Source organism: Podarcis filfolensis (genome assembly GCF_964270895.1).
Source record: "Podarcis filfolensis genome assembly, chromosome: Z".
In the NCBI taxonomy this organism is placed as follows: domain Eukaryota; kingdom Metazoa; phylum Chordata; class Lepidosauria; order Squamata; family Lacertidae; genus Podarcis; species Podarcis filfolensis.
In genome coordinates this window covers 2,797,677-2,811,367 of record NC_139617.1, presented here as the reverse complement: position 1 = coordinate 2,811,367, position 13,691 = coordinate 2,797,677, and the positions used below count along the sequence as shown (strand labels likewise).

Genomic DNA, 13,691 nt, shown 5'->3' with positions numbered 1-13,691 from the left:
CAGCACCCACATCACCCAGGAGATTACAGCCACAGAGATCTGAAAAGAAGAGGTCACTTCCTGGTTTGCATGGAGTGACAGAAGCACACAGCTGTATTGAGGCAGCACCAGGTGTTGAAATTTTGCACCCCTAACGATTTTGCGCACTGAGCAGCTGTCCCTGTGCCCCTCCCCCACACTATGCCACTGCCTGCAGCATTAATCACACTTTTGCTAATTGATAGCTTGGCAGGGGCTAAACTGTAAGCACAGTTTATTAATGGACAGGGAGCAAACCCCCCTCCCAAAAAGGGATTAGAGAAATAATCTGTCCCTTTATAGCAGGCAGCTTGAAATGAAGGTGGGTTACAAAGCCTTGACAAGGAGATTGTGGATACCTAGTTGCTTAGGTAACGAGAACACAGCTGAGTACGAGGCCCAACAGGCAAGGAGGAGGCAAAACGATTTCTCAGCAGCAGCAGCAGCAGCAACAACCAGGTGAGAAGCCCGACTTGTGTAGGGCCCATCGCAGCCTTCTTCCTTCGTGACCCCAGACTGTGGCGGGCAGCTGGGTAAGGCCCCCTGAGCACGCTGGCCAAGCTGAGATGTGTTGTGAATGGTGGGAAAGGCACAGTGCAAGCCCTCAATGACCCCTTGGTAGGTGAGGATCCAAGTGGCAAACCACAACATTCCGCAGTCACACTGCCAAGGGTTGTGTGACAGGAGGACGTGTCTCAGCTTGGGGAGCTCTACCAGGAGGTGGCTGGAGAGGTAGCTCAGGTTGTTCCTGTTCAAGTGGAGGAAGTCCAGTTCCTTCAAGTGTGCGAAAGCAGGGCCTGCAGTCAGGGAGGGGAGAGAAACTGGATTTCATTTGCATTCGATGGCAAGCAGTCAAATTCACGCTTCTCAAACCAATAGGCAGACTGAAATGCAGCTGGTCCTTTGACACCTGCCCTTCTCAGAACTTTGTGATGTGGTTCTACAGACAACCAAAGCACAGATTAGGCAGAAATGTGCATAAATATGTATATACATAGTACAATCACAACTTACATGCATTTAGCTGGCGTGATTCCAACCGTGTGCAGTTGAAGGTTGTCTGGTTGAAACACTGCAAGCAAGATGGAGAACTTGGAAGAATTTTTTGCACTGCATTTTCCAGGTGTGGAAAGAGCTTTTAAGCTCTCTGCCTCACTTGGGGGGCAAGGCCCACTTAGCATGCTGGCTCCAGAAGGCTGGGGATGCTTGTGCAGCGGCAGTTCCAAGGGGGCAGTTTGAGCATACACATTTTTGAGTGTACACAGAAGCCTTGGAACTGAACCCACACATAAGCTGTGATCATATTGTATACAGTGGAACCTCGTGTTACATACCGTCCTCCTTGCAAACGCTAGGAGGTTACAAGCTCTGCTAACCCGGAAGTAGATGCAGCTTGTTGTGAACTTTGCCCCGGGATGCAAGTGGAAGTCGTGCACCGGCAGCACAGCAGTAACAGGAGGCACCATTAGCAAAAGCATGCCTCAGGTTATGAACGGTTTTGGCCTAAGAATGGACCTCCGGAATGAATTAACTTCGTAACTGGAGGTACCACTGTATATACACAAGGTTCAAGGTCTTTGCATGAATTTACAAAGCCCAGAACAACTTAGACTAGGCCAGCTCAGGGACCACCTAAACCCTTATCTCCTTGCTTGATCAGTGAGATCAACACTGGAGTGTTATTGATCATTCTTTGAGTTGGTGAGGCTCACTTGATAACAGCAAGAAATAGAGACTTTAGTGTTATCAGCACAGTCCTGCAGAATGCTCTGTCAAAAGAGATTCAGCAGATCAAATAATAAATTAATAAATATTGATGAAAATTTTGTGTGCAAAATTCACATTAGTAAAAATCACTTGTGGTGACAGTACATTAGCCATATGTATATTAGTCCATTGTTTTCTAGCTTAATGTATACAAAAATGTGTTTATTAGGTACAATTGTACAATTATCATGGAAATGCTGATTAATTTTCGCAAGGCTGTTGTTGTTGCTTTTAAAGCCACAAATTCCTACAGAAATGTGGGAGCTTTTAGAATTTAAGATGGGGGGGGAGGCATGATAAACTAAGAGGAACTGAAATGGACAAGACCTGTCCATTCTTACCTGCAATGGACAAAATCCGGTTGTTGTTGAGGTAGAGCCTCCTCAAATTCTGGAGACTGTCGAAAGGGCAGCTGATCCTGGTGAGCCGATTGGCCTCTAGGTGGATGCTCTTGAGCTGTGTCAATCCACTGAAGAGCTGATTAGGCAAATTGGAGAGACGGTTGTGTCCTAAATTTAACGTGCCAAGCCTGTCCAGTTGGAGGAAGGCGTCCTTTTGGATGGTCCAGATGCGATTCTTCCGGAGGTTCAGCTCTCTCAGGGCTCCCATGTCCTTCAGGGAGTCTCTACCGATGGCTTCGATGTGGTTCCTCTCCATTGACAGCTGTGTGAGGCTCGTCAGGCTCCGGAAAGCTTGTGGGATGTAACGCATGTTGTTGGAGGTTAGGTCGAGGGCTTCCAAAGAGGGGAGGTGGGAGAAAACAAAAGGGTGGATTTCAAAGAGGTTGCAGTGGGATAAATCCAAACTGATGAGGTTATGAAGGCCTTGGAAGGTGTTGGCATGGAGGTAGGTCAGCCTGGGGTTCCTGCTGAGATATAAGACCCGCAGGTTGCAGAGTGACTTAAAAGCTCCCGGGTACAGGAAAGTGAGGTTGTTGCGATCCAGCCAGAGGCTGTTCAGGTAGGTGAGGTTGCTGAAGGCGTCGGTGGTCAGCAAGCGCAGAAAGTTATTGGACAGGTTCAGCGAGATGGTGGAAGCAGCAATTTCCCTAGGGAGGCTGCGGAGTCCAGCGCTGTTGCAGTAAATGGTGGCACCAGGGGAGCAATTGCACGAGGAGGGGCAAGTCGAGGGGCCCAAGCCAGGCCTCAATGAACTGGTGAAGATCAAAAGAAGAAGCAGGAGGTGCATGTCCCAGCATAGGATAAAGAACGCGGACTGCCTTGCAGAGAGAAATGGCAGAGGGGACTGAGATGAATGAGGTGGCTTTTGAGAAGTGAAATGAAGCCAAGGGAGATTAAGCTTCCTATGAACAAGGAGGGATAAAGTTCTTAGTCAAACAAGAGCTTACAAGAAGGACTGGCCAAAGAGTGAACGAATCTGTCTTAAGTTCAGTTCTCTGCATTTCCACATCAACTTACAGCTCCGTTTTCAAAACCAACCCTTATGAAATTTAATCTGCATTTTAGTGATAATTCCTCCTGACCCATAATTTTTGTATGCAATTTTGCTCCATGCAGACAGTTTTGCAAAGCTGTCTCCTCAATATAGATGCTGTTTTCATTTTTATGCACACTTTAACCTAGCATTTGCAGTTTTAGAAACATTAACCAGGATGGAGAACCACATTGCAAACATTAGGAAAAGTGAAAATTCCAATATATGTGTTTAAGTTTGCATGGAAAGAGCAAATTAGGCAGGTTTGCCTTTCTGTATATATTTATAAAAATATTTGAATACTACAATTTTATAACAAAAATCAAAGTGGTTTGCAACAATATTACACTAAAATAAAAACCACACATAAATTAAAACAGTTTAGGAACTATTCCCAAAAAGCAAGTGTGAACTGAATCCAATTTCTGCTCCAGACTGGAACAGCATGTCATTGACCACAACAAGGATGCCTGCAGTCTACTTGTTTTGACTGATGAAGAAACATAGCTGTCAACCTTCCCTTTTTTTGCGGGAAATTCCCTTATTCCAGCGCCTTTTCCCGCTGCTATCCCGCATTGTTAGATATCCCATAGACTGTCCCCGGGACAGGTGAGGCTGCTGATCCCTTATTTTCAAATCTGAAAGTTGACAGCTATGTGAAGAAAGCATTTAATAGCTTGCTTGTCTGCCGGCCCCCGACATCCTTAGATGCTCTTCACCTATGATCTGCCTTTTTGAGAATTTTGTTGTAGCTGTTGCTCCCTTTAACTTTCTAGTTCAGTATGTGAATCTGTTCTGATGCCTTCTGTGACTTGAGGATTCTGCCTCAACCAGGGCATCCCTTGTCATTCTACACAACAGTCGTGGATCTGTGTGGTTAAGCCCGGATCTACTGCAATCCCATAGAAAGTGGGGTCGGGGCTCCCATGCAACACTTTTCTCCCCAACTAGACTCCATTACCCGAAGAGGGTCTGGCTAAGCAAGGACAGTATGGTGAGTTGCTGGAAATGTGACAGGCTGCTTCTCCTCCTCTTCCTCCTCTTCCTCCTCCTTGAATGGATGTGGATTTATTTTATTCTTTAGATTTCTTACTTGCCATTTATCATAAGGAATGTGGCAGGCTTCTGAGTTATGCAGCACTCTTCATCTGGCATGAAAGGTAAGATGTCCAACCACCACCCGCTCTGTGCAACATATTGTGTGATGAATACTTTTAATAAACATACCGTGTTTGTTATTTGATTTATTCAACTTTTATCATGTATTTCCATCCAAAGGGGCCCAGGGCAGCAAACAGCAAAACTATCAAAGCAATGCAAAGATTTTGAAAATGTTTTAAAACACTCTAATATCCTCAAAATTTCAAAGACGCCAGAAACAGACTATTTCTACAAAACAAACAAACAAAACCATTATGCTGAAATGTTAATAACATACACAGCTCACCATGGAGGGTATTCCAGAACTGAAGAGCCACCAGTGAGAAGACCCTGTCATGGCAACATCCAGCAGCAATACCACCCAAGGACCCAGCTAAGGACTTCAGGGTGCTGTTTTTTTCTTACAGAGTCTAGGCTAATATGATACCCTCGTTTTGTTTTTTGTTTTTTATATGGCTGGAGTGGGGGCTGGAGGGATGAAAACCATGGGCTTGGAGAGGGCCCCTTTTGCTCATTAAATTCCATGCACACACAATTCCAACCGAAGCAGATGGGTGAGGGACAGCTCAGTCAGTAGAGCAGGAGACTCTTAATCTCAAGGTCATGGGTTCGAGCTCTGCTTGGAGCAAAATGTTCCTGCACTGCAGGGAGTTGGACTATGTGATCCTCCTTGTTGTCCCTTACATATCTACAATTCTATGTTTTGAACACAACGCATACCCAGCTTTGGTTGAAATCTTCTCCACAAAGCAGCTTCCATGGTTTCTCTAAAAGTGTGTTGCAAGCGAGAGTGGGGTGGGGTGTGTGGTGTTTGTTCGTTTTAATTCGAAGTAAAATTCATACTGTGAGATGTGTATATCAGAGATGTATTCTTTTAGGACTCACACAATTGTTTCTGAAAGTTGTTTTAAGCTGTTTTCAACATTGTGTTTTTAATTGTTGTAGCCCGCCTTGGGATCTTAGGGTCAGGGACCCGTAAATAATAAATAATGAAATAAGTTGGGCGGAACAGCCTCGGTAACCAAGAATCCACCACAGCGTAATACCCCGAGTCTGCATTACTCCCTAGAAGGCATTGTAAAGACTCAAAGCGTCACACGCACACAGGCCGCCAAAGGACAGGATTCCCCAGCTACGCATTTTGAACACCCAGAAGCAGCCGTTATGAGCTTCCAAACGGCGATTCCTGCCGCAGCTTTAAGACCTCCGGAGCAGCAACTCGCTTAACGATCAGGTGCCTAATCGCTTCCATTCCACTCAAGAGAAAACAGCTTTTCTCGTGCTCTAATCTGATGCTAATTCTGTAAGGCTCAGCTCAGATTTGCATATTTAAACATCTTTAGCGTGCGTGGGCACGAGCACACACACTCTGACCAGAAGACCAGAACACGGAGAAGCCATAAGTCAATCTCTGAGAGATCAGATCCCCGTTAAACATTGTGTTTCCCACAAGGGCTCAAACAAATGAATTCTAGAATCCCAGAAAAGGCCCTAAGGCGAGAGCCCTCCTGATTGCTCTTCAGGTATCCAGAGGTACACTGCAGCTGAATCTGGAGGTTCCATTGATTGAACACAGCTAAAAGCTATTGGTCAGCAGCCCATCATCACAAACTGCCACTCCTCACGGGGAACCTTCCACCTAATCTGCTAGCTGCCCTCTCCTTCTCAATCCCCAGGCTCTGCAAATAAACAGAGAACTTTGCAGTGGCTGATGTTTGCTGGTGGGCAGCACAGAGGGTAGTTCTTTGGACACCCTCCTGCAGACAGACCACATAGCATCCACTGTCCACTGTGTAGCAATGGGCCTTGGTCTGGCAGCAGAACATCTGTTTTGCAGGCAGAAGATCTGAGATTTAATCGTGGGAGTTCCCAAGTAGGGCTGGTGACATTCCCAGTCTGAAACCCAGAGACCTGAGTCAGATGGACCAAGGATTTGGTTCTGTATAATGCATCTTGCTATGTTTGTGTGCAGATGTACGGCTGTAGCCAAGGAGGCGCAGGGGGGCAACTGCCCCCCAGTAAATAAATAAAAACCTTAACTGAGTTTCTGCCCCGCTCCTCCATAAATCTTGGCTACACCCATGTGCAGATGGACCCAATGCTACTACATGCATAAGTTGTCTGGTCAGATATGATTCCATTTCACCTTTAGTTTGTGTGCCACCTTCCTGGATTGCTATACACAAGGCAGCATACAAGCCAAAGAAGCGTCAAAATATACTGCAAAGATCACACATCTAGTAACAAAACAATCCAATACAAATAAGTCATAATAAAAAAATGACTGTAAAAAAAATGATGCATAAAATAAAGTAATATTCAATAATCCATTTAAAATATAATAGTACACAGTAAAATGAACTCTCAGGATATCAGCAAATTGCAATTCCATCTCTATGATTCTATGAATTGTGCAAATCACCTTTGGGTGACAGATTTATTTATATTTATTTGTTTCTTGAAATGTATATACACTCCTCAGAGTAGGTGACAAAAAGAATTTTTAAAATGAAATTATCAGTTAAAAAAAATCAGAAAATCCACGCTAAGCTAAAAATCAGTTTAAAATACATGCTAACATGCCGGGACAGGCTTGTCTAGCCCTGAAGGTTTTAAGCAGCACCATAAAGGGTGAGGGTGCCTGCCTGATGTGTGGCTGCTAACACACTAAGTTTGATTTCCTATGAATGTAGGGCAAGTGCTTTGTGGCATCTGCCATGGTGCCAGTCCTGTAGACTGGAGCAGCTGAATGTGTGTTTGAGCCTATGCATGGATGGGGTAATATGACCTCACAGGTAAACTGGCCCCGTGTCGAATTCAACCCTTGAGAGTTTGGTAAACTATGGAATTTGGGGGCCAAATTTTCATCTAAATGGACATGGGGCCTAACTTGGAGGGAAGGAGCCTAATTATTCCATGGGTTATCTCCTTCTGAGCCCCTTCTGACTGCAGCCCTGTAGGAGCCAACTTCTAAGGGCCAAGGTCCCTTTGCCCCTCAATAAAATATTTAAGGGAACTGCTCCTCCCAAAGCTGATGGGCATTGCCATTCAGATGGTGTGTGCACTATGTCATGTGATTGATTATGTGGGATGGGGCTTACCTGGGCCTCCCCAGTATTTTATTAAAGTTGGCACCCCTGGAAGCCACTATGTTGCTTGCTGTGAGAGCCCTTTGCTTCTGACCCAAGAAGGAGGTTCAAGCGCTGCAGGACTGCTCTGTGATTGGACTCCAGACATCTTGTAATTTTTCTGAGCCCTGGCAAAAACACAACAAGCCCCAAGGGCTGGATTACTAGATATCTGGCAAACTAAGGATTAGCACAAATGCTTACCCTCATTTGGCTTACGATGCTGAGCTAGACAGACATAACCTTTGCACAGATTTTAATGGGCCTCTGCAGTGGAATTTCTCTAGTTTATTTTTCAGTCTCTCCTACCAAGAGCACCTTAACTAAGATTCTGTTCATTCCCTGGCCAGGGAGCCTCTCTCCTGGCTGATTCAATCTCTCTGGCTGCCTGCTTTCCCTCTCCCTCCATCTTCTCTCAGGTTCAGTCCCACATCCCACTCCCTGCACCTAGAGTGGGAGGTAATATTTCTTCCACAACAATAATGTTAGGAACTAAATTTTGTGTTGGTGCACTGCTAGATGAAGAAATCAGCAGTCTTCATTTTGACTTGAGTTCCCTGTCTTCCTGATTTTCAAGCTGCGAGTGCCAATCATTATGTATCTGCCTCTGAAAGAACAGGTGCATAGGGGTTTTTTTGTGGGGGGGTTTGTTCTTGGACTATTCCTTATCACTTGAGGCTCAGGTAGCCTTGGTGGCTATGGGTGCCTTTGACCATCTATAGCTAATGTGCAAACTACAGCCAATCCTAGACAGGATCGATCTGGCTGCAGTGATTCATACACTGATAACTTCCAAAACTTGATCATTGCAATGTGCTCTAAGTGGGTCTGCCCTTGTGCCTGGCGCAGAAGCTCCAGGTGGTTCAAAGCACTGTGGTGGCACTGTGGATGGGGACAGACTACTGCCAGCACACAACGCTAGTGCTTAAAAGCTTGTACTGGCTGTCCATTCGCAACCAAGCCTGTGTCAGGGTTCTTGTCTTAATTTGCAAGGCCCTTAACATATTGGGTCCAGGGTACCTCAATGACCACCTAATCTATTATATTTCAGCATGATCACCGAGTCTCTCTTGGTGGTCCCCCATGGATCAGATGCACAGGTCATAACTACTGGAACTCTGCATTCAGTGACATGGAACCAAGTAATAGAATCACAGAATCATAGGGTTGGAAGGGACCCAAGGGATCATCTAGTCCAACGCTTTGCAATGCAGGCATCTCAGCTGAAGTATCCATCACAGGTGGCCAGCCAATCTCTGCTTAAAAACCTCCAAGGAAGGAAAGTCCACAACCTCCCAAGGGAGTCTGTTCCACTGCCAAGCAGCTCTTATTGTCAGAAAGTTCTTTCTGATGTTTAACCAGAATCTCTTTTCTTGTAACTTGAAGCCATTGGTTCAAGTCCCACTTTCTGGAGCAGGAGAAAAGCTTGCTCCATCTTGCATAGGACAGCCCTTGAGATCACTGAAGATGGCTCTCATATCTCCTCTTAATCTTCTCTTTTCCAGGCTAAACATACCCAGCTCCCTCAACTGTTCCTCATAAGGGCTTTGTTTCCAGACCCTTCATCATCTTGGTTACCTTCCTCTGCACACGTTCCAGCTTGTCAACATCCTTCTTAAATTGTGGTGCCCAGAAATCAGTACAGTATTCCAAGTATGATCTGACTGAGGCAGAATAGAGGGGTACTATTACTTCCCTTGATTTGGACACTATACTTCTCTTGATGCAACCTAGAATAGCAATGCTTTTTTTGCTGCTGCATCACACTGTTGACTCATGTTAAGGTTGTGGTCCACCAAGACCCCTAGATCCTTTTCACATGTACTACTGGCAAGGCAGGGGTCCCCTGCCCTATATTTGTGCATCTGGTTCTTCCTGCCTAAGTGCAGAACCTTACATTTGGGCCTATTGAGATTCATTTTGTTAGCTTGCGCCCAGTTCTCCAATCTATACAGGTCATTTTGAATTCTGATTCTGTCTTCTGTGGCATTGGTTACCCCTCCCAGTTTGGTGTCATCTGCAAATTTGATGAGCATCTCCTCAATTCCTTCATCTAATGGGCCCAGGACAGAACCCTGCAGCGATTTCCTTCCAGATGAGATCATAGGCACCCTCCTTGCTAAATTTCAGGCACATGGCTAAGACTTTCTTATTCTGGAAGCTGCTTAAGGTAGTGTTCAGTTTTATGACACTTTTAAAAAATGGTTTTATTGTTGTGTTTTTCTGCTGATTGCTTTTATGCACACCACTTAGAAATGCAAATAATTAGTAAAAAATTTATGGGAAATGATATATAATGAAATGAAAAAAATGTTGAAATATATATATTTTTAAAAAAACAGAAGCATTTTTACTTGGTATTATAAGTGAGGATATTAATAGACAGGATGTTAAATTGTTTTTATATGCAACAACAGTGGCAAGAGTATTGTTGGCCCAGAAATGGAGGAAATACTGACAAAAGAAAAATGGCAGACAAAATTAATGGACTACGCAGAATTGGATAAAATGACAGGAAGGATTCGAAACCTGCGGGACCAGAGATTTACAGAAGATTGGAAGAAGCATATGAATTGTTTGAAGAGCAACTGTAATCAACAAATTACGCTAGTAGGACTACGAGAAGTTTTGTAAGGAGAAATATATGAAACATTGCAAATAAGAGAAAGAAGAGAGATATTAGTTATGAGATTTAAATGTAATAGTGAAAGTAAGAAATGTAAAATAAGTGAAAAGATTGGAAAATTGTCAGATGTGATTGATGGAAGTAAAAAAAATTGTATAAGATATAAAAGTATGTTTAATAATTGTTGAAAATGATATGTTAAAAAAACTAATAAAAATTATTTTTAAAAAGAAAGAAATGCAAATAATTAAGTGGTGTAGGAATGACTTAAAAATAGATAGATGGATAGATAATGGCACAGAGTCCCACACAAAAGACAAAAGTTTCAGAAGGGTTAGGAAGAAATCCAGGTTTGCAAAGGTACAATTTTAACAACTCTAAAAGCAGGGTATGGAGGAAAAACACAAAACAACCCCATGAGGGGGCACGGTGTACTAGTTAATAGCAAGGGGATGGAGAGTAATCACATCTGGAGTTCAAATGTATCAACGGAAGCTGAATACTTTGTTGGAGTATTTGTTGGAGAATACTCTACCCTGGATATGACTTTAGGCAAATTAAGAAAGCTGTTTATTTTACACGAAAGACATACCGTACTTGAAAGGTGCTTGCAACTCATAATAACTGCAAGGAGGCTTTCTAAAACTGGACTCTCTCTGAATGCTGGAGTTCATTTGGATGCTTCTAAATCAGCAAGAAATGCTTGAAAAGGGAAGACAGAGCCAAGCTTCTGCAGGAATCTCCTCTTTCATGGAATATTCCAAACACGCAGTGTTTCAAAATGTTCTAGAGAGACTGTCAAATCATGCTCTGGAGCTCAGAAGCTTCTTGATATTCCAAGTCCTCGATGTGGAATCTAAACATAAGGCGCATTTACAAGCTTATTCTTCGTGTTTTAAAGGAAATTGGGAGGGGACATCATTTAAAAGCCCCCTCTCCAAGTTACTGCACATAATGTAGGTCACTGGAACACTTCATGTCTGTACATCCTGAAGGCACAGCTAGGCTTGGATATGTGCCTGAAATTGCGAAGGCAAGTCCCTTCAGTCTTGGCTGGGTTAAATCCAGGCCACTCATTTACTCTGGGAATGAAATTGCTTTATCCCATACTTTATCATCTTCAGCCTCTTGATTTTCTCATTCTGACTTTATGTTATGACACATGTATTAAAATGGCTCTCGGAGAGCAGAGCTTGTTTATAACAATAGCGTCTTGTGACACTCATTAAAAGACTAACAAGCTGGGGATACTTCCAGATGAACTGGTTATTGAGCCTGACTTTGCAGGAGGTGCTACAATGCCTGCTATTTACTGAACATTCCTTTTGATTTGTTTGTGGGCAGGTTACGTAGTGTCACATTAAGACACTGCCACCCCACACTTTCCAGTGCATTTCCCCATAACTTTCCTTACAGCAAAAATTCTGGAGGTTTTTTTGTTTGTTTGTTTTTTTAAGAGTAAACTGATTTCAATTGCAGAACTTGAATTTGCCTTTTGCAGCTGAATTTTCCCACCCATACGAAATACGAACAGCTAGGAAGCAGTCTGTGTTGTATAGTGGTTAGAGTGTTGGACCTGGACCTTAGGAGACCCACTCAGTCCTGGAGCTCATTGGGTGACCTTGAACTAGACACGATCTCTTAGCCTAACCTACCACACAGAGTTGTGAGGGTAAACTGGCAGAACCATTGAGCTCATTGAAGGAATGGTGGAATATAAATACAATGTAATATACTCTCGATTTTGGAAAGTTATTTGTTCATTATACATTTGCACACCTCTTAAGATACCATACCAATTTTTTCTGTGTGTGTTCCCAAAACTGAAAAATGGATTTTCATCTATGGTTGGATACAATTGTTTTGAATCAAAATGGAGGACTGAGTCTTTTAAAACTGCACTGATTTTTTCCCAAATTTCACATGATGGGTCCTGAGCTCAAGGAGCAGATGTTCATCTATGTTTGGATACTGCATTTTGATGTATTCCCACCAACAAGCTATTATCTGAACTGAAAACATAAGCCACATGAAGAGATTCACACACCTTCTATGTCCACTGGGGTGGACAGACAGACCGAAGGTGATTTGGAAACACATCTAGCCATTTTGATGTGTATGACACCATGCAAACATGATTTGAAACATAATGAGGAAAACCAACCTCACTGGATTTTAAGCAAGCAAAGCCTCAGATGGATGTAGAGAAAAGAGAGGGGAATTGATGTGGCCTAGTGGCAGAGCACCTGAATTGCATGCAGAAGTTCTCAGGTCCAATCCCTAGCATCTCCAGGGAGGTCTAGGAAAGATTCCTGAAGAACTGCTTCCTGTCAGTGTCAACAGAACTGAGCTAGCTGGACCAATGGTCTGACTCAGCAGAAGGCAGCTTCAGAACTGTAAACTGTTGTGCCAGCAAAATGTTGAATAGTAAGGGTAACAGGAGGTCTGCAACAATACAAAACACAAAACATCACAAAATATAAAAATTAGATAAATTTTAAAAATAGGCATAATTACTAGCATTCTTTCTTTTTGTGATATTCTTATGACTATTCTTTTGACTATGAAAGAGAGCTTAGGAATACAATAACGTTGTGATCCCAGATAACAAAATGCCACCATTTAGAAAATAAAATTCTGTAGAAAAGAAAATTGCACTCCACAGTTTTCTGGATTGTAGTGAGCCTGGGGAGGAGCAGCGTCTGACTAACGGGTGGAAAAACATTGCAGGTTGGCACCCATGGGCAGAAGCAAAGCTAATGTGTGAGGAAGCTCTGTTGACACTGAAAGTTAAGCAGCCAGGACTTGGCATCCTGGAGAATAAACACTCTGTGCTTCTCCTTCAGCTTGCAGTTGGATCAATTTTCAGTGCAAATCGAGCTTACCAGGGCTCACTCAAGATGTCTTTCTGCCTGAGGCCAAGGAAAAGATGCTGCTGCTCCCTACCCCTGCATAGTACTAGTCACAGAATCCAGCCAACCCTGTGCATGCAAACAGGTGAACAGTCTCATGCACATGGACCATTTGACCTCTAACATGTTGCTAATTGGACCTCTGAGTTTGATGGGAGCCAGCCTTTCCAACAGCATTTCCAAATTCCATGCAGCCCAAATTCCATGCATTTATCTTTCTTGCTGGGTAGGGGAAGGGGGAAAGTTAGGAACCGCAGCCAATTGCTTTGGCACAGAGCTGGTTGCATTTACCTGCTGAGTCCTTGCTTGCTTATCAGAAAGCACATTGCTCAGAGATTCTTGGCTCACTCAAACTTCATTTTGTGTTGAGTTTCTAGACACAGGTCTGCACTTTAAAGCTCCGTGTCCAACTGCTTCCCCACATACACTTTCTCCAGGAAAATGCGCTCTTTACTGCTGATTTGGAGCAAACAGCAACCTTCAGAAAACCTGAATTGCCTTTTGTTGAGATTCAGTGTGGAGCTGCACATAGAATGCGCAAGGCAAACAGTAAGTGTAGATGAAACTTCTGCTCTGAAGCTTTTTTCTCTTTCAGCATTATCTGTACAATTCCATGCACACTTTCCTGGAAGCTACACCTTACTG

At 43.5% G+C, this 13,691-nt stretch overlaps 1 protein-coding gene across 1 annotated transcript; it reads right to left on the bottom strand.

Annotated features, from left to right (window-relative positions):
* Positions 1-54: 54 nt before the first annotated feature.
* LOC310754681 (uncharacterized protein) lies at positions 55-3,391 on the bottom strand. The gene is made up of 2 exons (XM_083596764.1): positions 2,127-3,391; positions 55-815 (listed from the first exon to the last, which is right to left on the bottom strand). Exons 1-2 carry the CDS (start codon positions 2,971-2,973, stop codon positions 346-348), a joined length of 1,317 nt encoding a protein of 438 aa, XP_083452890.1. The 5' UTR covers positions 2,974-3,391; the 3' UTR covers positions 55-345.
* Between the last annotated feature and the right edge of the window lie 10,300 nt (positions 3,392-13,691).